The sequence below is a fragment of the Pseudopodoces humilis genome, chromosome 25 (assembly GCF_049639895.1).
Source record: "Pseudopodoces humilis isolate 2021_Gansu_Grassland_sample_001 chromosome 25, ASM4963989v1, whole genome shotgun sequence".
Lineage (NCBI taxonomy): Eukaryota > Metazoa > Chordata > Aves > Passeriformes > Paridae > Pseudopodoces > Pseudopodoces humilis.
This window is the reverse complement of record NC_142224.1, coordinates 542,993-568,364: the sequence shown is the minus strand read 5'-3', so window position 1 is coordinate 568,364 and position 25,372 is coordinate 542,993. Positions and strand designations below refer to the sequence as shown.

The 25,372-nt window shown below is 46.7% G+C and overlaps 1 protein-coding gene across 6 annotated transcripts in view; it reads right to left on the bottom strand.

The window, feature by feature from the left end:
• The window catches only part of ARHGAP32 (Rho GTPase activating protein 32), a 238,162-nt gene that overhangs the window by 37,292 nt on the left and 175,498 nt on the right, over positions 1 to 25,372 (bottom strand). The window contains exons 12-13 of one of the 6 annotated variants that reach the window (XM_088066738.1): positions 21,985 to 22,035; positions 19,346 to 19,420 (exon numbers count right to left, since the gene is read on the bottom strand). The exons of 4 other annotated variants lie outside the window; for them this stretch is intronic. In XM_088066738.1, coding sequence (XP_087922864.1) covers positions 19,346 to 19,420; positions 21,985 to 22,035 — 126 coding nt within the window. Of the gene's footprint in view, positions 1 to 11,184; positions 11,295 to 19,345; positions 19,421 to 21,984; positions 22,036 to 25,372 lie in introns of those variants that run through there. One more of the 6 variants, XM_088066737.1, reaches the window with a different exon arrangement.

Below are 25,372 nucleotides of genomic sequence, written 5' to 3'. Positions count from 1 at the left end.
CACATAAGAACTGTAGTAACATTCATATCAATTATTTACAGGAACAGATTTTCCAAGGTTTGACACTAAACAGAGACTTTTGTTCCAACCCTTGGCTAGTGCAGAGTTACCAGGAGCGAGCTGGAATGGAAGGACTAAACACAAAGACACATTTTTCTGCAGAGTAGCTTCAGGCATGAGTCACCTGAAGGGCTGATGGTGGGCAGCACCAGGGATGGGCAATTTCTGCAATCTCTGGGAAAGGGAATAAGGCTCAACTGAGAAATCTGGTAATCTCCTGTGCAAACCACTGTGTAATCTACACAAAGAAATAAAGCTTTGTGACTGGCCCTCATTGTGATCTGTGGCCCCTCCAGAACAAAGGGCTGACTATAATCTGAGACTGAGCAGGTGGAGCTCCCTGAGAGCCCAACCTGCCCTCCCAGCACAGCAGGGCCTCACTGCCTCTCACCACACCTGCACAGGCACCACCCCACAGCCTCAGCAACTCCCTTCTCAAGGAGTTTTTATTTTCCAATAAAAACACAGAATCACAGAGTTAATGAGGTTGGAAAAGACCTCCAAGGCTACTGAATCCAACCTGTGACAAATCTCCTCTCTGACACCCTGCCCAGAGCACTGAGCACCACATCCAGGTGTCCCTTGGACACTTCCAGAGATGGGGACTCCACCATCCAGCCCACTGAACAGGTCACAGAGGCAGCTGATTGAAGAGATGCAGTTTATCCTCTCCACAATGAGCACAAGCAGCCTCCAAAGAGAGGAGGATGTGGCTCAGGAGCCACTTCTGCTCTGTCTCTCTGGGTTGTGCTGGGGAAACTCTGGTCCCTCTGCTAAAACCACCTGCCCAGAAGCTGAATCCCAGTGCAAGGCAAAGGAGAGCAGTGGGTGACAGCAGTGACCTGGCCCTGGGAGGAGAGGCCAGCCTCAGGTTGAATGGGAGCAGAACAATGCCCTGGAATGTCAATGTTTCTCCTCAGGCCCTCAGAGCCTCCCCAACAAAAGTGCCATTGTGTACACATTTAAAAGCAGTTTAATTCAACAGAAGAGCTCTACTGAAGAGAAGAAACCGCTGGGTTCAAAGGGCCGTGCTTTGTGAGGAAGCCTTTGCAGCTGGGGCAGTTATAAAGGCTCCTGCAGCAGCAGCAATCACCCTCCCCAGCTCCTCCCTCTCATCCCAGGCAGGAAAGACAAGAACTATATATTCCACCTGCACTAAACCCACAAATACTGCAATCAAATATCAGCAGAGTAACACCTTCCAAAGCAGCAAAGACCCCCGAGGACAAAGGTTCATCCCTTCAGTGTCACCTCTGCTGCCAAATGAAATGTGAACTACAGAGAGCAGCTCTGAAACTGGGACTCAACAAAGCAGAGATGGATGGGCACTGCTTCACTCGAGGGGGGTTCTTCAACCAGGGAACATGGAAAACCTTGTCCCAAGACCGTGGTTATATCACACAGTGCTTCAGGATGCTTTAATCCCTTCACACAGTTGAGTATTTCTCCTTCCATTTTACCAGACACTGACACGGGCCCTCTACTGATATATGTAATAAACCTGATAGATTTATTGTCACCTTGAAAATTAAACCTTCTGATAATGTTTTCATAGTTTTAGTTACTTTCCCATTAAAGTCCTATAAACATAAGTTGTTTATCACATTCCTTCTAAGAAACGTCTTTTGATGGACATTTCTCATGACCAGTGTGCTTGGGAAGGTGGTAACTTAATTATCCAATCCCTGGTCATTGTTGAGAATCTATAAATACTGGAATCAGAGAATAAAAGACTTTTTTTTGTTTTAACATCAAGAGTGTTCATGTGAATCATTTCATGTCCTTTCGTGACAATTTATATTTATATTTTAAACCTGATTCCACAGACCTTAACAAATTTGTACCTTTGTACCGATGTGAGGAAAGCAAACTTCTCCTTCTGCACAAAGTCCCCTCTAGCAGTACATCACCAAACTGATCCTCAGCACCACCTGAGTACCCGAAATCCCCAAATCCCCACCAAACCCCACATCTGCATCCTCAGCAATCAAACCCAATTTAACAACCACAGGAGCCTTGAGCATGACAAACTGTGGCTGTGGGGGCTTTAATTAAAGGAGTGTTTGCAGTTTGACAGGGTTTTTTAATTGCATGCAATAAAGGAACAGATTGTGCTGACATGCCAAAGTTAGGATGGGGTTTGGTTGTATCCATCATCACAGGAAAGTAAGGGCTCATTTATCACATCCTATCGGCCCAGCTCAAGGATAAATGGAGACAGTCTCATCCTGACTAGTGTGGAATTTCCAAGGTTAGCACCCTCAGGGCTGCTGTGGTAACTGGAGGTGAGAGACCTGAGACAGATGCTTTCACAACAGGCAAACAGAGCACCTACTAATCCAAATAATGCAATCATTAATATGTGTGTTTTCACTTGAATCATTTCACACTCTGTATACTATGTACCTTTGACTTAATGAAAAATGAGCCCACCAGAGAATGGATTTTAAATAGAGAAAATCACCCAATTCTAGTCCTGAAGAAATTCTACTACTAATGCAGATCAACAAGTGACTTTTGGGTGTCACCTCAGCACTAAAACCAGAAGAAAAAAACCCGCAGTGGATGCACTTCCATTGTCCAAAGATGTACTTGGCTTAGCATTGGCTTCACTGACCAGCAAAGTGACCTTACTTTTTAAAACACAATAAATCTGCTCTGCCTTTAAGCCACTCAGTGCAGGTTAAAATAATTGTCCTGCTTTCTGCACCATTAAGCAGAGTCCCATAAACTCCCTGCCACAGAGAAGTGGTGCAGCAGCCAAGGACTCTGCGTGGGCAGGTTCAGAAATTCCACCAGAAATTCCTTTGTCCCCAGCCTGTGGAAGTGGTTGCATTGCTCCTTGGTCACACAGAGCCTGCTCTGCTCATCCCAGATTACTGCCTGCTTTGCAGAGCCTCTCTGAGGCTGAACCCAGCTCTGAGAGCTGTACCCACGCAGGAATGATTCACTCGGGCTTCTGCTGGGTGGGGGAGAACCAGAGAACAGCAAGAAAATCCAAGCAGTCATCTCACTGCTGACAGGTTATTAAGGAGAACAAGAGCAGGTAGGTGTCTGAGAGGGATGAGCTCTGCTCCTGAGCTGTGGGAGCTGCCTCCTGCAGCAGCAGCAAAGGTGGGAACCCCCACCCTCTGGCATTACCGACCCTCGAACCACCAATGCATCCCGAGGGATTCATTCCTGCTGCATTCTGGTTTAGGCGAATGGCAGCAGCCAGCAGTGCTCTCCTGCTGCAGCACCAACAACTGCTCTGCACCCAGAATTGGTGACTGCAGGAAAACCAGAGGATCAAGGCACACATTTCAGACCTGAAACAAATCTACAAGTGTTACAAACCAAGCAGATGTGGAGAAAACAATTAACCCTTTCCTATCATTATTGTCCCACTAATAAAGCAGGGACATGATAGAGCTGATCCACTCAGAGCTTGTGACTCCACACAAGGTGCTAATAGAAATAAATTTGGGAACCTGCATTACTAACAGACAACTTCAAATGGTTGCTGTGCTTCAAGTTACCAACTGAAAGACAAACCAAACTAAACAAAAATTCCAACATTTATCCATACTACTTTCCACCTCAGACTTAACCACTATAAAACACATTGTTTACCAAGAAACGGAGACTTTCCTAGAAGAAGCAAGGGCTGCTTTTCTTCAGAAAGGCAGATTTGGCTTAATACCCTGGCCTGAAGAAGAAAAGAGAAATTCTCCATCCAGTGGAGTGAGCCTGGCTGCAAAAAACGCCAGAATGAAACCCAACTGAAAAACCCCACCTGAGTCAGGACCACTTCTGAAGTTTTGCTGGCACAAATGTGTCAATTAGGAGCACACAAAAATCTCCCCCCCTTTGCTGTCATAACTGTGCTGGCCAAAGCCTTTACATGGTGGGAAGGGGAGGAAGGAAAAGGAATCCTTGTGCCAGATAGTCCATTGTGGCTTTGGGAAGCTGCCCAGTACCTTCTCCAGGAACATTTTTGGATCAGGCAGCGCTGCTGTTGTTACACCATCAGCATTGCTGGTGCAAGTGAGGCCCCAAACCCCCCTGACATTGGTAAAAGCTATTAAATAACAATCACTTCATTAAAAGCAGGGCTCGTTCACCCTCAGGACATGCTTTCTGAAGCTTTACTGGAGAGCTGTGCCAGCCATCAGCTCTTCATCAGCTTCACACTCTTGGTCAGCACAACTCGCCCTCCTGGAAGCCCACAGGGATCCCTTGGGATTTGTTGAGGACTTCTGAGCCTTCCTCTGAGCTCAGCCCTTGATGGCACTCCTGGTTGTCCTCACACCATGAGCTCAGCCCACACTGGCACTGCTGGGTGTCCCCACATGGTTCCCTGAGGCTGAGCTGAGCCACTGCCGTGACCTGGATTAGGAATAATCTGCTGCCCATGATGCTCTTAGGGCCAGCCCAGGTGAGACAGCCCAGAACTGACCTGCTCCCCCTGGTTCTGATCCCTCCTGTGCCCCATGGATTCATTAGGGATGCAGTTACTTGGGATTCACAGCACAGTCCAAGAACTCCACGTGGCTCAGCCCAAACTCCACAAGTGATGTCTGGCCACAAAATCCTTCCCAAGACAGCTGCAATATTCAATTACAATTGCCCAAAGGGCTGCCAGCAGAAGGAAAGTTAGGACGGCAAAGAGCACTGGCTCCTTCTGATTCCTTGGCTTTGGATCATAGAGACCAAACAGGTAAAACCCTTTTAACAAACAAACACAGCATTACCATGTCCCCAGATTTTTCTGCTCGCAAGAAAAGCCCTGTGAGGCAAAGGCTCGAGAACAAAACACAATCCAGCCAACCCTGCAGCAGGACAGCATCTCCCAGCTGGCTCATCCTGCCTCTTCCCAAAGGCCAGGGGACATCCAGGCAAATGGTGACCTGGCTACAGATTCTGAACACAGAATCACAGAGTGGTTTGGGTTGGAATAAAGCTCATCTTTTTCCAAACTCCTGCCATGGGCAGCGACACCTTCCACTAGACCAGGTTGCTTCAAACAGGGCAATAGCAACTTCCTCCAGGACACCCTCCCAAACTCCCTGCCTGTTTCCCAAGCCCTCTGCTTGTTCCCTACAGCCTCATTAGCCTTTGTCAAGGGAAAACAAGCCCCTGCTCCACAAAGAGCACCTGCCCCATTCCCTGTCGGTCGCACTAATATTTGGGCTTTGACAAAATCTCCTTCCTAGGCTAATAGCACCATGTTTTCTGATGCAGGGTTAGCAAACTTGGACTCCAAGAGAATAATCTTGGAGGGTATTTGCTGACCCACATTCCCAGCATATGGGCAGCCTGTTTGTTTCTGTTATTCTGTGATTTTACAGGTCACAGCACCCAGCTGGTCCCCTCTGTGAGGGGAGCCTGGTGCTCAGACCAAAGCAACAATAACACGTGTGGCTGCAGAACTCCACAGCAATCAACAAACTGCACTGGCAGGCACAAAATCATAGATGGAAAAAGGTGTGGGAATGTCATAAAGAAAAGCATTACAAAACAAAAATGAAATCCATCCTCTCCGAAGGGAGATTTACAGCAAGCCAGGCAAAAATTTTTCCAGGCTGTTAGTCCCTCCAGAGCCATTCTCTTCTAAAATTAAACTGCTGCAGGGAGAGGAGAAGCAACAGCTTCTTCTGAAAAAAGAGCAGCACCAGGCATCAGGAGATGAGAGGCTGGGGTTGTTTTTGCCACACATTTCCTGTGCTCCCGATTCTGCATGCTCAGGATCACACTGAAGGGTGGGAACGGAGCGAGGCCAGCTGGGTCCCCACACAGCATCACTTGTGCTGACCCCTCCTGAAAACATCAGCCAAAATACTCAATATCCATCCCCTCACACTCGGAAAAACCTGCTCTGCAGACCCACATCTACTGAGAAGAAGTGATGCCAAGCCAAGAACTGAGTCACATCTCCCAGTTCTCTGTCATGTTCCTTAGCAACAAGACATTTTCCTCCTTCCCTCCTGCCACAGCACACTCTATTTTGGAAGCTCATTTACACAGCCCTAAAAGCCCCAAACAGAATGTGGAACCATGCACCACCAAGCACCATCCCTTAGTCCTTAAACAGGATGCTGGGTTTGAAGAAGGACCAACCAACACAACAATAATCCCACTAATCTCTATACAGGGCTTCCTCAGCAGGCATAAAGATTTTCAAGAGATAATTTAAAATTCCATAGATAAGAGAGTCTAAAAATATCTTTCTATCTCAAATAACTTGATAAATGTGTACTGACTGGTTTGTCATAAACAAGAACAAAATAAATGTGTGTTTTCTGATGCTGCAGCATTTCTCTTGTGCCACACTGCCATTGGTTAAGGCTGGGCTCTGAAGTGAACAAATATGTTAAAGGTGATTAATTTCAGTGTGATTTGATAAAAACCATTCAAATTAACTAAGAGAAGAACCAGCCAAGGATAAGGACAGATTTCCAGCTACCATGAGAGCCCCACACATATGGAGAGTAAAGTAGGTCATTGATAAGAGCTGCTGCTGTTTATTTACAAAGCCTGTAAGGAAGCCATAAGGAAGCAGTCTCTTGCATCTGCCCAGGCTCCTGCAGCCATCCTTTGGGCAGTGTCTGTGCAATGACCTCAGCACAACTCCAGCTATTGCCCGTCCCTGCCAACAGCAGCCCTCAGCTCAGGTTGGCTCCTCTCGGTCAGCACAGAACATCTGGCTCCAGAGATCCACCAGCTCGGCAGCTCACGATTCCTTCAGCTTCTGCTGCATCTGGGTCTGGTCACTCCTCTGCTAGAGACAGGACACTGAAAATCCTGGAGCTACCAGCATGGTGGCTACTCTCATTTCACCAAAATCACATGTCACTGTAATGACATGCACCAGGATCATCTACAGTGTGAACTGCATGGAGAAGTTTTTTTATGGCCATGAGAAAACACAGGCATGAACCAGGAGCTAATGTACAACAGCAAAACCTCTTTCCACCAAATTTTTGAGTGTTTGTAATGGCTTAAGAATGATAACCACCAGGTTAGTCTGATACATAACTCTATCACCTATGTCTGATACCAAGAAATCTGTGCTATTTTCCAGCCTTAAGACATGGCTGATCTTTGCACAGAATTTAAGACCTATAAGGAAGCACTAGGATGATACAACCTGACCTCCTGAACAAACAGACCCCAGGACATCTTCAAATTAATCCCTGAAGGACAGCATACCTGCCCCAGGGTAGTGGTACATGGCCAGGAGATATAAATCAGTTATTTATGTAGCTGAAGGCTAACAGAGACATGAGAGAGGTTTCAAAGGTTGAAGGGCTGGCAAGGTCAATCTATTAATTCTATTAACAAGTTTAAATTGTATTTTGGAAAAAAAACAACAGTTCTGACTAACAGAGTCCCAGTGATGATGCAGCAGGGACAGGCTGGGACAGGTAACTGGGGGAGGAAATAATGATGGATGGGGTTGTAGTGCAGAGGAAACCAGTTATTAGAGGCCCAAGCTGGAAAAGGAGTGGGAGCTGAAAACAAATCAATAGAGATTTAGCACACATGGCAGTGGGGTCAGCAGCTCAGGTAACGCAAAGAGGTCACAGGGCCAGCAACAAAACTGGGAGACAAGGGGAGCAAACTGGGAAACATGGAATTAGGAGAAAAATATCCAGAGAGACACTTGAAAGATCTTTTTTCTCTTTCATTCTAGTTAAATCTCTGTTCTAGAAGAGCTTAATGTAGCCCTTTTGCTTATCTCACCTGGAGACTGAGGATCCTTTAGAAAGGCTGCCCTGACTCAGGTAACCATCACAAGTAGAACTGAACACCAGATCTGCCCACTCACATTCACTTTGGCATATCAGGATTGTTTGACCTTGCATGCCCAAACTCCCACCACACCCAAAGATTTGAGATCTGCCACCAAAATGTGCCTGTGTGCAACCCTACATTCCCAATGAAGAGAATGTGACACTGTAACCTGAGAGTATCTCTGATACACAATTTGCATGGTTTGAGAAGAAACCCCCTTTCAGAATGACCCCAAAGGTTGTGCTGATGTGGCCTATGAAGGGTGTTACTGGTTCCAGAAATTTCTGGAACCTCAACTGGGGCAGCAGCATTAAGGGTAAGCATGAACATTAACAACCAGCGCCCTGTACTGGGTAACTCTGCAGATGCTTGCAACTCGGAGAAGTGGAAGAACAGTCAAGAGGCAAGATGTCACCTTGGCATTAGGTGACACCAGAGCAGAGCCATCTCTGCCAGAACCTTTTCCAACTCACCAGTCATCACCAACAGGAATGTGATCCACAGAAAGACAGTGATGGCAATGCCACACATTCCATGTTGGAGCTGACTGGAGCTGCCAGCTATCCATACAGATGGAATTGCCTAATGGACAACCTCAACCTCCCTTTAAGACAATCTAAACCAAACATTTTTTGTCCTGGCTCCAATGGCCACTGCCTCAGAGAAGCCAAGAGATGACTGTTCCCAAACTCACACTCTCTTGAAGGCAAAGTATCTTTGCTCTGTCTAGTTCACAGCCCAGCTGTGCTCCATGCAGCTCCTTCCCTGATTAAAATGCTTCCCACCAGCCCCGTGCAGCTGCATCTCAGCTCAGCGTCACCCACGCGATTCCTTCAAGTGGCAGCAGCACTGCAGGAGATCTCCCAAAAACTTGACAGTAACCCAAAGCTGACTCTGCATCACATTAAGCAGATTTGGACACAGGCAGGCAGCCCGGAGCCTTCCCAAGCCATTCCAACACGAGTGGGGCATCAGCTGGGCCGGGATCACCGGAGTGATGGCAGCACCACTCTCCTCCAGCCTGCTCCGGTGGGCGGAGGCGAGCGAAGGAAAAGGATCTGACGGGAATCAACAAACAATGCAAGTGGAATAATGAGGAGTTTGGCAGATGGAGCCCGATCCCACAGCGAGAGGGTGTTCGCTCTTCCACAAGGCCTTGGGAAGGCACAGGGAAGGCACAAACCCTTTTGATTCCATGGAGACGGGGCACGAGCAATCCCTCCGGAAACAGGAGGAGGCCTGGGTCAAGGCACATTGCTTCACTGCTCCTGATGCCCGTGGCACAGCCTTTGCCTCAGTCCTTGGGTACAGACCGTCCTGAGGTACGTGGTACTCCCAGTATGACAGGGAGTCTGTGCTGCTCTCGAAGTCCCTTCCCAAAGGCTGCCTCTCATTTTAACTGGCCCGAGGGCAAGCATTTGCAGCCCAGACCAGTTACTTCCAAACTGCATGTAACCTACCCTTCCCGGACTGCTTCTGCTCTAGTTCTTCTCCTGTTTACAGCCCTGACTTCCTAAACTGTTCATACTTTAGCTATCAACCCCTGCATTAAGCCCTGAGATGATTCTGCCTTTGGAAGTTACGTTTTCACTCACCTGAAGTGGAAACACAAACAAATACTGAAGGCCATGACCACAATTTTCATTCACACTACAGTCACTTTTTACAGCACAAGCAGGATACAATATCTAAAAGAGGATAAAAAATACATTTTCACATACATCCTCCTTACACAGCTAAAGTGAAAAAAACTTCACTGAAAGTGAAAAATCTGACCTAAAAGTCTGGGGATTTGAGGTGAGTTAAATCTGCTTTTTAAGACTTAAGAATGCAGATAATGTACTGTTTTGCCTGCTTTCTATTCTTTTCCTTTCACTTCCCAGTGCAGGGCTTTGATTTCAAATGAGCCTCTTTTATCAGGCCTGTGTGGTGCCCAGAACAAAGAAGGTCGAGGAAGACTGGAAAGGGAAGGCCTCCTGTCTGTCACAAATAATCAGATCCTACAGGGCATTTAGTCCTTAAAAATGGGCTCTGGCTTTTAGGAGGTTTTCTGAACAAATATGAACAGACAAGCCATGGCTACTTGCAAAGTGTCTACTTTGATCACTGTAACATCTCACCCTGAGAATTTTGTTTTCCAGAGTGTGCATTCCCTGCCCCAGGGCTCCAGCAAACAACGGGCTGGCAGTTTTAAATAGGAAGCCCCTTTCTGCTGACCAACGGCATCAATAATATTAATGCTTAGGAATGTGCCCGTCTGGGGAAGGAGGGAAGTAAAAGGATAAAGTGATGTGCAAAAATCTATTGAAATTTAAATTGCAGACATTCCCCTCTGTCAGCTGCCTCTTTGGGAGGGGGGTATAAATCTGAGAGGGAGGCTCTGAACTCCAGGCCTGCAGCCCCAGGATCACGGCTGGGGTGGGGTATGCACATTGGAATTCCTTCCCTGCTGGGATCTGGGTGGGAATCCTCACACAAATCATCCCGGACATGAAAGAGGCTCCCTTTAACAGCTTCGGTTTGCTACACACCCATGACCCGAGAACAAATCCAATAAAACAATTTACAACTATGGACCCAGTGTGGAGCAAGGTGGAATAGAAACCTCAAGGCAGAGATTAGTTAGAGGGAAAGAGAAGTAAAACATTTAACAAGGAGGGGGAGAAGGGTAAGTACGTAAATTTAATCGGTATTTGGTCACCAAGCCAGGGAAATGGCCCAAGGGCACGGATCCCCGAGGATCTTCTCCCACTGCAGCACAGGTCTGTAACCAGCAGCCAGGGATGAGACAGAAATTACTGACACCAGGTGTATTTTACCTGGCTGAAAACATGATCCCAGGCAGGGAGGCATCTGAGAACCCCGACAGCATCACCCCCCTCCCCGTGCAGGACCAACTCTGCTCCAGGCAGTGTCCTGGGCAGGACACCCCAGCACCCCTGGGCCCAACAAAGGGCTGCTAAGTACCGTCAAATCACGTCGGCTTGGAAGGGACTTTAAAACCCATCCAGTCCCACCCCCTGCCATGGGCACAGACACCTCCCACTGTCCCAGGCTGCTCCAAGCCCCGTCCAACCTGGCCTTGCACACTGCCAGGGATCCAGGGGCAGCCCCAGCTGCTCTGGGCACCCTGTGCCAGGGCCTGCCCACCTGACAGGGAGGAATTTCTTCCCAGTATCCAATGTGATGTACCAAGAGCGTCCTTCCCGCACCACCACCACCGGGACAGAAGAATCCTCATCCAAAGCCACTCATTCCCCTCACATGCATTAAGTACCTGGCAAGTTATTAAGAAACAAGTGGCGCAGACACCTCCGCCCCGAGTAAGCCGGGCTATCGCTTCCTCACCTGGCCCTGCTCCCAGCCGGGTCCCCGCGCCCGCTCCGCGCCGGGCTGCGCTCGGCTCCGCCGGGATCCGCGGGATGCGCCGGGCGCTCGCAGCCTCTGCGGCTCTGCCAAGCCCCTCCCCGGCTCCTCCTCCGCAGGTGCCTCCTTCTTTCCTTCCTTCCTTCCCCCTCCCTCGCTCCCCCCTTCCCCCGCTCCCGCAGCCGCTCCGGCGCTGGCCCTGCACCGCCGCCAGACCCTCCCGTCCCTCCCGGGGCCGGGCAAAGGGCGCAGGGTGGGCAGGGAGGGATGGCGAGCAGCACACGGCTGCTCGTCTGGGGAAGGTGTAAAATACAAGTATAAAAAAATCCTAGGTATCAAAATCTAGAAAGGGGGTGCTGAGAAGATGAATCGGGCTGTGCTCGGTGGTGGCCAGCAATAGGACAAGAGGAACGGGCAGTTCCAGCTGAACGTGGGGGGAAACTTCCCTGTGCAGCGATAAAGCACTGAACGGATTGTCCAGAGAGGGTGTGGAGTGTCCCTCACTGGAGACTGTCCAGAACCCACTGGACACAATCCTGTGCTCTGGGATGGCTCGGCTGGAGTAGGGAGCCGGGAGCTGGTGACCCTCTGTGATCCCTTCCTGCCCCATGCTGGGATTCTGTGAAGGTCTGACCGCTGGCTTTGCCCCGTGTAACCCACGGCTGCTCCAGAACCTCCATGGGCCCAGTGCCATCCCCTCAGCCTGTGAGCACCTCCAGGAAAACATGCAGCTCAGGAAAGCATTCACCTTTATCCACTTTCTCCTTCCTCGCTCCTTCACAAAAACTACAGAGGACACTGGGGTGAGGACCACAGCCCATTCCCCCTAGGACTGCAGAGCTCAGGGGTACATCTGTGCCACCATCCCTATCCCTCAGTCACTACTGCCACTGCAAATCCCCGAGGCCACGCTGAGGATCTGTCTCAGCATGTCCACAAGGAAGGGAGAGACCCTGGGCATGCCTTAGTGCTCTGGTGGAAGCACGTTCAAGTTTGCAGATGGGACACAGCCCTGGGGACTGCACCTCGCACCCACCTGCCCCTGATAATGTAATCACAGGAACAATTCCCCCTCCCAGGCTGAGGGGCTAGTTCACATTGAACTGAATCAATGATCAGATCACCGAAAACAAACCCAATTAAAAGCTCTCCGGGAGCTCTGCTGTTTGGAAGCAAACCCAAATGACAGGATCATTTCCCAGTGACCCAGTTCCAGCCAGCCTCCGGCCCAGGGCAGAGCAGAGACCGTGGAACTTGACCTGACTCCAGCACTGCCATCCCCTGCACAGCCTCAGCCAGCACCTGGAGCAGGAACAAGAGCTAGGAGGGCAGGAAGCCTCAGCCAAGCCTTTTCCTAGTGCCAGTGAAGCTGTGACCTTACCTGCATTTACTTCAGGTTTGTGGTATAAGTCCTGCCATTGTGCTGTTTGACCTCGAGCTCCCCCATTAACGCCATTCATCAATCCCAGTAATTGCTGTCACCCACTTTGTGGGCTCACCAGCTAAAGGGCAACCTCGGGGTCAGAAGGATTAAGGAGGAATTTGCCTCTCTATCTGCAGACATCTTGAAGAGCAGGAGGGAAAACTCATTTCTTTGGGTGCTCATGCTTTCTCCTCTGTGCTGTTTTCAAAATCATTTGCTGACTCACATCTCCCGATAACCCTGTTCTCCAGCTATTTCGTACACTTGGTATTCACTGCTGGACTTGTTTGGCCTGGACACTGTCACGCCAGGAGTTACCTCAGCAGCCAAACACAACTCCTAAATCCACTTCTCTCTGAATAATTCCAAGTACAAACCCTTCTCCCTGGTTCCAACTCAACATTCTGGGAACATTCTTCCTATCAAACCCATTGATCAAAACTGGGAAAATCCCAATGAAGATGAACACAGTAGAAGCAATGCTTCCAAATTAACATGCAAAATGCACATACAATTCCAAACAGCATCTAGGACTTCAGAGCAGTAACACTGAGCTGCCCGAAGCTGCCAGTATGCTCCCTATATTTTTTTTTTCTTTTCACTGTAGGCCAGGCTTGGCTAGGAAGACTTCTTCAAGGCTGGTGAACCCCCATTCACACACTTTGCTGGTGCCCAATTTCAAACTAAGTCCAGGAGTTGCCCAATCCTATTTTTGCTAATCAGAGCAGGAATGTAATAGCTGCATCCTTAATAACAGAGCTGCCTCAGCTTCAGGCTTGGGTTTTACCTTTGCAATAACTGCTCTCAGGAGGTATTTCACTACCTAGTGTACAATGACACACCTTTCCCACATCTGCACTTTGTTTTCTGTAAAGAAAAATCTTTTAATCCTTCTTAGAAACTGCCTTTCTTTTAGGAATGAAACCTGAGTAACCAAGATGTGATTCCTCTGCACGTGGGACCACCTGCACAGGGGTCTCTGCTCTCCACTGCACTGAACAGCATTGCCATGTCTTTTGCTGCTTCTGAATATTTGATTGGAAGGAATAAAATAAACTCATAAATCTCATTTTCTAATTTCTTTTGCCAGACAATTTTAAACATTATTTATTTATTTTTAATTAAGCAAGTGAAAGAGATGCATTCCCCACTCCTGAGGAAGCTTGCCATAGAGCAGAGGAGGCAGACAAGGATCTTTTAAACCCAGCTAAGAAGCTCAACCACTTGAAGCCACAGAAAAAAGTGTCCAACCGTGTGCCTGTCACAAATTCCATCCTGAAGTTCACCCTGTCCTCCAAAAGTCATTTCAGGCAGAAGAACTGGGAAGGCAAGGCAACCCAAAGAATGTTATTAGTGCAGCCTGTAGTTTGTTCCGCTTTCTGGTTTTGCAAATGTAACCACTAAAGGAGGTTCAAGCCATCATTAGGAGTTGGACAATTAGGATTTTCCAATGCTGCTTCTTACTCCGCTGGATTTATCCTGCAGTCAGCTGCTCCCAAAACACACACACACACATATAACACAAATAAACAAAAACCCCTTTAGAAATAAGGGATATTGCTGAGAAACTATAGGTGAAAGCAGAGTGGGGTGTTAAAAAAAAAACAACAGAGCAGCACATCATGGCACTAAATGCCTTGAAATGACTGGATTTGATTCAAAGCTGACAGCAATCAGGTTTGACATCCAGGTATCTCATGTCACAGAGTATGGAATCATCAAATCCCATAATGGGTTGGAAGGGACCCTAAAGCTCATTCAGTCCCAACCCTGCCATGGGCAGGGAAACCTTCTACTATCCCAGGTTGCTCCAAGCCCTGTTCCACCTGGCCTTGGGACACTTCCAGAGATGGGGTAGCCACAGCTGCTCTGGGCAAATTGGTACCATGTAGTGACTGAGCTTTTGATGGATGGAGACATGCTCTGCCATGGCTTGCAAGAAAAATATTCCAACTATTCAATTTATGAAGTCTTTGTGCACAGAGAGGTGGTGGTGTAGCTGCTCAACCTTTGTGAACTTCCCAGAACCAGGTTTTAATGGGAGAGTTGAGCTATGCTCTGGCACGACCCTTGATAAATCCATAGGCTAGGAAGAGATCAGAGCTTTGTGCCATCATTTATGGTTAAAGCTGCCTGAAGTATTTCCAAGCCACAGTCTTGCTCCCACACTAATTTACAGAATTATTCAGGAGAAAAGAAGAGAAAAACCAGAGCAGAACAAACTCCCTCTTGCCATTATTTCAGAGCATTTAGCATAACTGCACAGTTTAGTTAAGCCAACTATTATTACAGTTAAGTCCCATTTTGACAGAGCTTGTGAGAAAGGAAAAAACCATCTTGTTTAAAAATAACAGCCCCCCAACCTGAGTAAGTGGAGAGCAGGCAGAGTGAGAAAGCAGCACAGAACAAGTGAAAAGGAAAGTGGCCTTATTAAAGCACATGGGTTCTTGCAACATCGTGCACTCAGCCAAGTTTCACTGCTTTGCTTCACACTACTCAGCCTATTTTGGGGGATCCAGCCTGTCAAACACCAGGAATGTTTCCATAACAAACATTAATACAGCTCTTTCTTACCTGCACAGAACACAGATCTATGTAATTGTTCATGAACTGATGTGTACAGACTGTGCACAGATCCACACACCACGCTTGTTCCTTTTCCAATTAAAATTCCCCAGGAAACATGGCCAAGGCTCATCACAAAATTACCTGTCAAAGTGTGAGATGCCTGAAGCTGCTGTTTATGGGCTCAGCTTCTTTCCAAAGCCTTGGTGACCACACACAAGGAGAAACTGCACTATAGGGAACACAGTAATTAATCTGGCTCTTCCCTCTACCTGTGTTCCAGGCATTTCCCTGTGCCTGGAGGCTGATTTCCAGCGCTGTAATTACACCAGTAGTGCCTCCCAGTGGGGATGTAGGATATGCTGGGATGGAGCAGAGGATGCTCCTCAACTGCTGCTCCCCTTGCTCCCCAAAGCTGCTAAAGGGCTCCGAGGCCAGGACCCTGGACCCTGACAGGGGCTTGCGGTGGGCAGGGATGGGTTTTTTTGTGCCAGCTCTGTGTGGGATCTTTTCCATTCTTCCAGGAGACTCAGTTATGCCAGGGAAAAACCTGAATGCAAACCTGGGGGCCCGACACAGTGGCCCGTTCACTGATACCTCCACCTGTGCTTTACTGGGATTGTTCAGAGAAGGCAGAAGGTCCCTGGAGCATTCCCAGGCTCAGCCTGAACCTGTTGGTCCCGCAGGACAACACCGGTGTCCACCAACTGTCCTGGGACCACTGGCTTTGCACTCATGGCACTTTCTGAGGGGACACAGGATCTACTCCTTCGGGGCTGGGAGGGCTCCAGGAAGGCTTTGATAGATTAGGAAATTCTCTTTGAGTTCAGCTAAAAAAGAAAAGATATGAATGAAACAGCAGGACCAGAGTACCTTCTTCCTGCTGCTGCATCCCTGAGCCTGCATGTCCCTTTTGTTTCAGTCCAGCTTCTCTCCAAAGGATGGATCTCCTGCTCTGCTCCAGCTGCTCTGCCCCTGCCCCAGCTTCCCCTGTGCCCTCCAGACACAGCATTAATCCCCAAATCCTGCTCTTCCACTCCAGGCTTTAAATCCAAGCCTCTCGAAGAAAATGTCAACCAACTCACTCAGAACTTCCTGAGAACCACCCAGTTTCCATAGCACCCAGAAAATGTCACAGAAACACGGATTTGTTCTCACTGCAAATACTGCATCAACATCACCTAAAACTCTTCAGAGTGGGGTAAGGAACAGCTAGGGGTGCTCCTAAAGCACTGCCAAAGTGCACTCCTGGCTCTCACTGCCATTGTCAGAAACATCTGCACCGTTAAAGGATTAAAGGATTAGGAAAGAAGGAGAAAAACATTGACTTCTTAATGCTCTGTATCCTTAAGAACTTCGTGAAATAGAATTCCTGCTTGTCTCTCACTTAGGAGTTAGCCAAGGTTTAGAGATTTTATTTCGGTGGACAGGAAAAGTGTTTCAGATTTGCCACTGAAGGCAAAAGGCAAAAGCAAGTTACAAAGAAAAACATGTCACCATAGGCAGAGGGTGCAGAAAGAATATTTTACACTTTTTAACTCTAAAATCTGCTCCTTGTAAAACCACTACTTGTTCCAGTTTGGTGAAGAACTCCCAAAACTGCAATTCCCTGCCAGCCTGTGTGCCTGCAACTCTTAGCATGGTACACTACGGAGAATCCTCAGGTGGATTTTCATGCAGGTCTAGAGGAACATCCAAACCCTGTCCCCTTGCAAAAGGGAAATGGGACATGTAGAAGATCATCCACAGCTTCAGCTGCACAACTGATGAAGCTTCAGCTGCACAACTGTCCTGGGAATGCTGTACTTCCATGGGATGCCAAGAGCATCCTGTGCCCTGTGAGGAAAGGGAGAGTAGAGCAGCAGACCCAGATCCAGAGCCCTGCTGGTTCCTTCTCCCAAGCCACTGCTGGAAAAGCAGAACAACACACGTGGTGTTGCCTGGCAGGCTGTGGGACTTTCTCGAAATCCAGTCATCCAGAGAGGGCTGTGAGCAACTCTTCATCCCAGGCAGAACAGACACTGCTGCTGCTGCTGCCTTTGGGATGCTCCTACATCCCGTTCCTACTTGCCCAGGGAACACAGCATTTTTGCCATGTCTGTTCCCAGCACACAGGCTCAGGAAGCTGTCTCTCCAACTCCTACTTTTCCAGCAGAATCACAGATTTTATGGTGCAAATTTCATAGAGGACCAGATGAATCCTGTATTTAGCAGCACTTCACAGATCAGCCCACAGCTCTCATCCCTTTCTGCCAAAAAATGGGAAGGAACAAAAGATGAATTGCTTAAAACAAGGGAGGGATAGCAAAGAGAAAAATACTCCATGGAAATGAAAAACTCAGGAAAATGCTGCTGCAGTTCTGATCTGCAGTACAAATTTAAAGACCTAAAAAGACTAAACAGTCTTATAGTCCTGGGCAGTCCCTGCAATAAATCCCCTTCTCCTAAAACCAGGTAATTACTGGAGCAATTCAGGGTAAATAAGCACTTTCCAGAGCTCACTGCACTGAAATCCAGCGAAACAACACAATTATTGAAGGTGAAGTTTGACATTCCTAATGTATCTAAGATCCACACTATCAGCAAAATACTCTTTTTTTTTAAAGCCCTAAAGCCTATTTTAAAAATAAATCCTCCTCTGATGACAGGAGAAGGCAGTGAGAATCCAGACAAGAACTGCAGCAGAAGCACAGCTTTATACCTAAACCACAAGAATATTTGCCATCAGTTCAAACACAATTAGAAGAGATGCCTGGCATTTACCAAGCACTTCAGTCACTGAACTGCACCAGCACCGGCTCATTCATAAACGAATGTTCTACCAGTGCTGTTTGGTATCAGGACAAGGTTCCTCCTCTGTCAGGAATGGTCACAGCCCCAAGCCTGCCAGAGCTCCAGGAGCATTTGGACAATGCTGTCAGGCACAAAGTGGGATTTTGGGGTATCTGTGCAGGAGTGGATCTGGATGATCCTTGTGGGTCCAACTCAGGGGATTCCATGATGGCATGGTTTTGTGGATAGCAGGACTCAAATGAGCTCTGACTGGCTGTATCTATCAGCACTGCTTTGATATCAAATAACCAATAATAACCTGTTCATTTAACCCAAAGAACAGCTTGGGATGACCTCTAGGAAGATACAGGTCAACCCAAATCCCAAGGGACTGGATGAAACAGAGGGACACACAGGACAAGGCTGTCTGAAACCTGTGCAAGAACTCTGCCATTTCCCTTGGTGCCAAGCCCTGCCTGGAAATAAAGCTCCCACACATTGCTGCTCTGCCTCTCCTAAAATCCCACCTACAGTCTCTTTCCAAGCACTTAGAAAATCCAGGCAAACAGAAGTGCAGGTATGATTTAACACAACAAGCAAATAAATTGAAATGTCTGTTGTCAAATAACTCTCAAGAACTGAGGAACAAATGTTTAATTACATAAAATGTACCAGTTCCACTGGAACACTTTAATTTCACCTAGTGCCAATTCTGACAAGCGACAGCCACGTTGTCATGGCAATGACAACACAACACAGTTGTTTTCTGCGCTCACAGTGCACTGGGCACACAGGAGGGTCGTTTCCGTTGTCGTAAAACTATATATTTAACCACATTTCTTCCCTCTCTTATTCAAGCAAGCTCTTCCCCAGAGCGTGGTCACAGAGGGTTTGGCAAACTCTTTGGACAGTGAGGCACAAATTGAAAGCCTGGGAATAGAAGAATGCTTTATATTTAAAAATGCAGCAGCTGGGGGAGGGGCAGGGAAGAAGCTGATTTCTGATACACAGATTAACACCCACATGGCTGCTGATACTGCAGTGTGCACAAGGCAAGCCTAGGTGTGCTGAGCATCACCTTAAGATCTGATTTACTCACTGGGTCTGGAAAGCACTTGCAGAAAATCTGCCCCTGAAAAGGTGAGTTCTCAGAACCAGGCACTGGCTTTTCTACCCAACAGGTATTAAACAGGTTTTAATAGAAAAATAAATTAATAATTCTCTATTTCACTATTTCTAGCTAGTTCTAATAGTTCTAATATAGTTTCACTATATTCAGCTAGGTTCTGCCAGCAAGCCTAGGGGTTAGTGAGTGGTTATTGCTACCACATACAAAGTTAGACATGGTTAGCACAGAGAGTGATGGCACAGAACAGGCTCTACCTGAGCTCAGGTGGGACTGGTTCAGAGCCTCGGTAACAAATGCAGAGCCTGGTTTTACACTATCCATCTCCAAATCTGATAATCAGGGTAAGGGGAGGAGGCACAGGGACAGACAGAGGGCAAGAGAGAGGACAAAGTTAAAAATCTCCTGGAGGGACTGCAGGAGACCAACAATTCAACATGGAGAGACAGCAATTAGAGAGACAGAGCTGGAGAAATCCGGAGTTCAGTGCTGGGCATGCAGAGCTGGGGTTTCCCTGGGCTGTTCTAGGCCTGAATGATTCTTGCCCATCAGTGCCTGTGTGCAAACAGGAGCATGAGAGAGGTGATCCATTCACAGTGTGAACAGCAAAAACGATGACATGAGCTGAACCAAGCTGAGTGAACACCCAAATCCCTGGAAAACTGAGCTGCTGGGGATGAAGTGGGTGGTGCCTGAACAACTGGGCTTGGAGCTGGCTCAGGACACAGGGTGTGCAGGCCAATTCCCAATTCTAGTCCCTGCCCATAGCAGCGGGTAGAAGCAGATGATATCTAGGCTCCCTTTCAACCCAAACCAGTCTGGGATTCTGTGCACAGACCACCCTAAGCAGAATTTTCACTGTTAAAAGAGTACTAAAAATTATATAAAATAGATGTCAGTTTATGTTGGCAAATGCTGGAGGAGAAATCAGTGATTTTTAACACAGCACAGCTCACACAGGAACAGCCTTTGCTGTGGCTGGGAGACCAAAGATTTTGGGCTTTTGGTCAGGGGCAATTTGTCCCAGTTACAAAACCCTCTTCCACCAGCCCCTGCCTCCCTGTCCAGGGCTCAGCTCATTTATCTGAGCCCAAAAAAGAACTTCAGTGCCTAAATGAGCCCAGAAAGGAGCATCCCCCTTGCACCAACAAAACCTGAACAGGCCCTCAAATCCTCCACATTTAAAAAACATAAATATTTCTAAATTCCTGGTAGCCCCGGAGCCCAGGAGTGCTCAGCCAGGGGAGGACGTGGTTCCCCAGCTCTCCAGTGGTGCTCTCAGAGCAGCCACAACCAAGTTTGTCATCTCTGTGGCAATTCCATGACTCACAAAGGGACAGGGCTGTCATAAGGAATCAATTTCACAGGAAAAACAAGCAGAACCACTAATAAGCCTCATAGCTTTGAGGAGAAATACTAGAGCTGCTCTGTTGTCACAATCTTCCTTCTCACAGCTGAGAGAGGAGGGAGACTCAACACTGACCACTTGCATTTAATAACCAGAAATATGGACATTCCTTGTTTTTGAGTTAAAAACCTAATAAAAAAAGCCTGCCTGAAAAAACAGACAGGCTAAAGCCTCCCTGTGTTATGTAAATTTAACTGCTGCTGATCCTTGGCAAGAATTGCATCTCTGAAGGGCTCAGGGATCCAAGGAACTTGACTATACAAATGGAAAATCAGTAAGAAAAGTCTTTTCTCCAAATTTGTGTGCCCAAAGAGAATTCCCTGGATCTTACAAGATTCACTATTCTGATTCCTCCCAAATTTTCTGTCCAATTATTTATCAGTGGACATGGTCAGTCACAGCAATAAATTCTGCCCTCATTCTTAAAGCTTCCATCCCAGTTTCAGTATTCCTTGGCTCCTGTGGGTTTGGATATGTGCAGTGGAAGAAGCCTCACCTCACTCTTCATGGTACATCCCAAATACAAACCCTGCTCTCCCACTCTGGACTCTCCTTCTGCCTGGAGGGGTCTGATCATGTTGGCATGTGCTCAGGAAAGCAAATCTGCACACCAGGAACAGCTTTTCTTGTCCTGGAGGGAGCACTGGGAACGGGAAGCACTGCGTGTCCCCCACTCTACAGGGACAGTAGCAGTCTGTGCCAGCAGGCTGGCAGTGGGTAATGGATATATCTGTGTATATTTACATGAATATTAGATATTGTATAATTTTTACATTTTACATAATTTTTGCTCTTTATGCTATTTGCACATCAAGTTTTCAGACTGACTCAGGGAATCCAAACAACATCCCAGGGGGAGCTGATTTGTGCAAGTGAGGCATTTGCTGTAAAAATGATAAATCTACAGGACTGATCCCAGATTTTACTGACACCAGGTTATTGCTGTGAGGTTTAGACCAGCACTAGCAGGATCTAAAAAAAACATGGCAACGTGAAACAGGACTCTGAATAAACAAGCCACATATTAGTCTACTTTGGGCATTGTCAGATGTTAAGCACAAACACCATTTCCTCATTAAAAAAAAAAAAGGTATTTTGGCTTTTGAAGGTTGTCATATTCTAACAAACTTTGAGAACAATGTTTAATTCCTCCCCATCACCTATTTTTATTTTCTCTTTCTTTCACACTGACATTCATACTTGGTCATCTGGCACTTAATTGCTTTCTTTTTGATATTTTCAGTCTTTTTATGGACTCAAAATGATTTTATCACCCCCAGAAAAGAGCTATAACCAGCTCTATTCTTTCCCTGCTGTATTATTTATGTCAAAATATCTTTTTTAAAAAGCACCTTAGAACAAAGGTTTGTTTTGGTTTCCCTTAAATATCCTTCAGGGCATCAGTGCTACTGACCTGCATGTAGAAAAGAAGGAAAGAAAGAGAAACAAGTCAAGAGTGAAAGGACAAAGGAATAAATGAAGACGTACAAGGGGGGAAGTAGCTCCAGGACGCTGGACGGGCTCCATGGGCAGGGGAGACTAGGGAAGGAGAAATAAAAAAAAGGAAAAAAGCAAATCAAAAACAAAAGGCAGCTGGTTAAAATACGCTCTCACTGAAAATGGGCTCATTTTACACAAAGCTCAGCTGGGATATGAAAAGCACAATCCAATACACCCAGTCCTTCAAGCTATTTGGTGATAAACACTTGGGAAATTCAATAGGATCCAGGAATTCCCACCCTGTGTCCCAGCTCAAAAAACCCCCAACATTTTGCATGTTTGACCTTTCAAAACAAGGTGCATCCCTGTCCTGCCAAATTGCACAGGGTTTGTTATATATTGAATTTTGTTATATGTTGAATTTTCCTTCATTTCCACTGGTACTAAAGCAGAAGCTCCTCTTAGTCCTCACCCTGTGCAAAAATCAGAGTAATTGTCTCGGAGCTGTATTTTGCTGCTGTGTTCTTCCTGAAAATCCTGAACTGCAGAGGAGGCAGGCCCAGCTCTGCCTCAGCCCCCCACTTGTGTTCTGATGGAAGGGTCTGGGAAAAGTGTGTGGATGTGGCACCTGGGGACGTGGTCTGGAGGTGAGTGTGGCACTGCTGGGGAATGGTGGCACTTTTCCAGCCTAAGGATTCCACAGGCAAGCTGGCCTTCACCTGTTGGAATCTCTGCTGGCTGAACCCTGGCGGCTTTCAGAGCCTTGGGAAATTCCTGCAGCACCTCCCATGGCCATGGACTCTCCTGAAGTGAGCTTCCACACTCCCACTGTTGGCCTTTCCTCCTGAATCCCCGTGTTCAAGGGAGCAGGATTCCCTGTAGGATTTTGGTCCTGAGGCCTGGCAGGGCTGGAAGCAGCCCCTATCTCATCAGCAGCTCAAGCTGGGCAGCTCTGGGCGCTCATCCCCTCTCTGCTTCTCCCCTGGAAATGGAGACCTGCCTTGGCTCAGCACATTTCCATTTAATTCAGCCTTAATGAGACAGTGGCATGAACACTGATCAACTGCTTTTTTGTACTTCAGATTAACAAGACTAGTACTAATTATGTACACTTTTACTTCCCCTGTTTTCTTTATAAAGGACTAATTAAGACATGATGCTCTTACAAGTGTCAAATGGCTGCTCAGCCTGGGCATTTGCAGAATTTAAGCTCTATCTGCACTTTCCTTTTCCAATTTTTATTAAAATAAAAAATTGGCTACAATCTTTTTTATCCAGGGATTAGAAATGAGCCTGTTTCAAAACAGGCATGGCCTTGTTGTGATTACAACAGTTCAGTGAATGTGTCTCAATTTACATTCTTGCAGTTGAAATTAATTTCTCCAGCACTGACCAGACCTGCAGGAGGTCAGGGCAGAGCCTGATCCAGAGCTAAATTTCAATCCTCTTGAAACTCAGTGGATTATCTGTATTGGGTGTGCTGACCCAGATCAATCTGTTATTGATGTTTTAAAAAGAAAATCAGTCATTCACAATAGCCTGTAATACTCACAGGGGACCTTTTAATGTTGTGTCTCCTAAGAGCACCTTCACCTCACCTCTCAATCATAAATTAAATGGATGAGACAAGAATTTGAAAACTCCTCCGTAAAGCTGGGCAGAGCTGCTGGGTTATACATCCTTTGTGAGAATGACCCCTGAGGTTTTAAAAATGCTTATTTTGGGGGGAGGAAAAAAAAGTGAAACATCACCTTCTTATCCCCCATTTCTTCTCTTCAGCTCTAACTGTCCCCCTGAAAACTGCAGCTTAATTTTGTATTTCCCCACTGAAAGCAGCTGCTCCCCAGCTAAGAGCAAGTCTAAAACCTTCCCCAAAATGGCTCTGCTGAGGCCACTGCAGTGAAGTTGGGTCACAGGAAGATGCAGCTTGTTAGAAAAAGACAAAAACAAATTGTAGGTATGAGGTAAAGGGTGAGATGTGGGTTAAAATACTGCTAAACTACAAAAATCCAGAATTCTAAGGAAGAAAGGGACTGAAAGAGAGAGCTGAGACACTGCCTGTGACTGAGGAGTGGGGACAACATGAACACACATGGACATAAAACACTGTTCCCAAAAAAAGAGACAGACAGAGATGAGAAGAGTCAGCACAGCCACGAAGTTCAGGCAATTCACAAATGTTTACTTAGAAGGAAAATCCAGAGCCGCTATTCACGCTTTTCCTTCTGAGCAGCACTGAATATTGAAAAGATTAACTTCTCTCTGAATACATGAAATTTAAATGCAGACTTTATCCTGGATCTCTAAAAATCCTCATGAATATGACCTGATTCCATCTCTTCTGGCATGGAAATTCAGCTAAATTGATAATATTAACTATGAAATAGTAGATATCAATCCAATATAATATTTTAGGCTAAAAAATTATCATTATCGTATCCCACTAAGAATACTGCGAGAATTTAGAGAAAAGGAAAGTGCTCAAGAAACATGAGATTTGATGAGCCCACAGAACCTTCCTAGATCTTCACAGGGTTTCTGACATAAATAGAAACAGTCAGGAAAGCATTGGTACCCCAGCTGGGAAAAAAACCTATTTTCTTACAGGACTGAACACAAAAAAAAGAGGGCACAGGCTTAGTCCAACACAGGAGGGAAAATACCTCTCAACAGGTACCTTTCCTCTCTTGACTCCAAACTTTATTGTTACATATATTTGAGAGGTGACTTGGGGCAAATCTGATATTCTTTCCTATGACTCTGATTGTTCAGAACTGAATAAAAAGGACAGTTTTTCTGTGTGGACCATTTTCCATCACTTATCCCAGGCCTTGGCTCCATTGCTGTTCGTACAAAGCATGTCCTGCCACAGTCCATGGAAATACTGTTTCCAAAAACAGAGTTTGCCCTCAATCCCAACCCTCCTCTGTCCTTCCTTGTGTTTCATCTACATGGAACTGCAGTCACTGCCCTGCATTAGAGACCACTGCAATATTTTATGGCTCCATTAAAATGCTGTCCCTGTCCCTTGTGCACATCAAACCCTCTAATTATAAATAATAATAGAAACCCAGGGCAGGAAGTTCCCTGCTTTCCATCTGCTTTTCATTAGGTTCCTCAGCCCAGTCAGATCCAGGGACAATTAAGCAGCCTGCAGAGTTCTGTGTTTGGAAATTCCTTCGTGGCAAAGAGCTTTGCTCTGCACATACACAATGTCCTGAATGCTCCACACATCGTATTTTGATTAAAGAAATTAAAGTTGGCCTGTTGATAAGTGCAGCTCGTCAAGGCCACATCTAAAACTTCACATTAATTCAAGATGAAATACCCTGCTAATGTCAAGTGAGGGCAACAGCTCCAAGTGAGACTTTTAGGAAAGTCTCTGTTCCTTGGGGACAGCCAAACTGATGTTTTAAATACAGGTACAGGGAGAAGA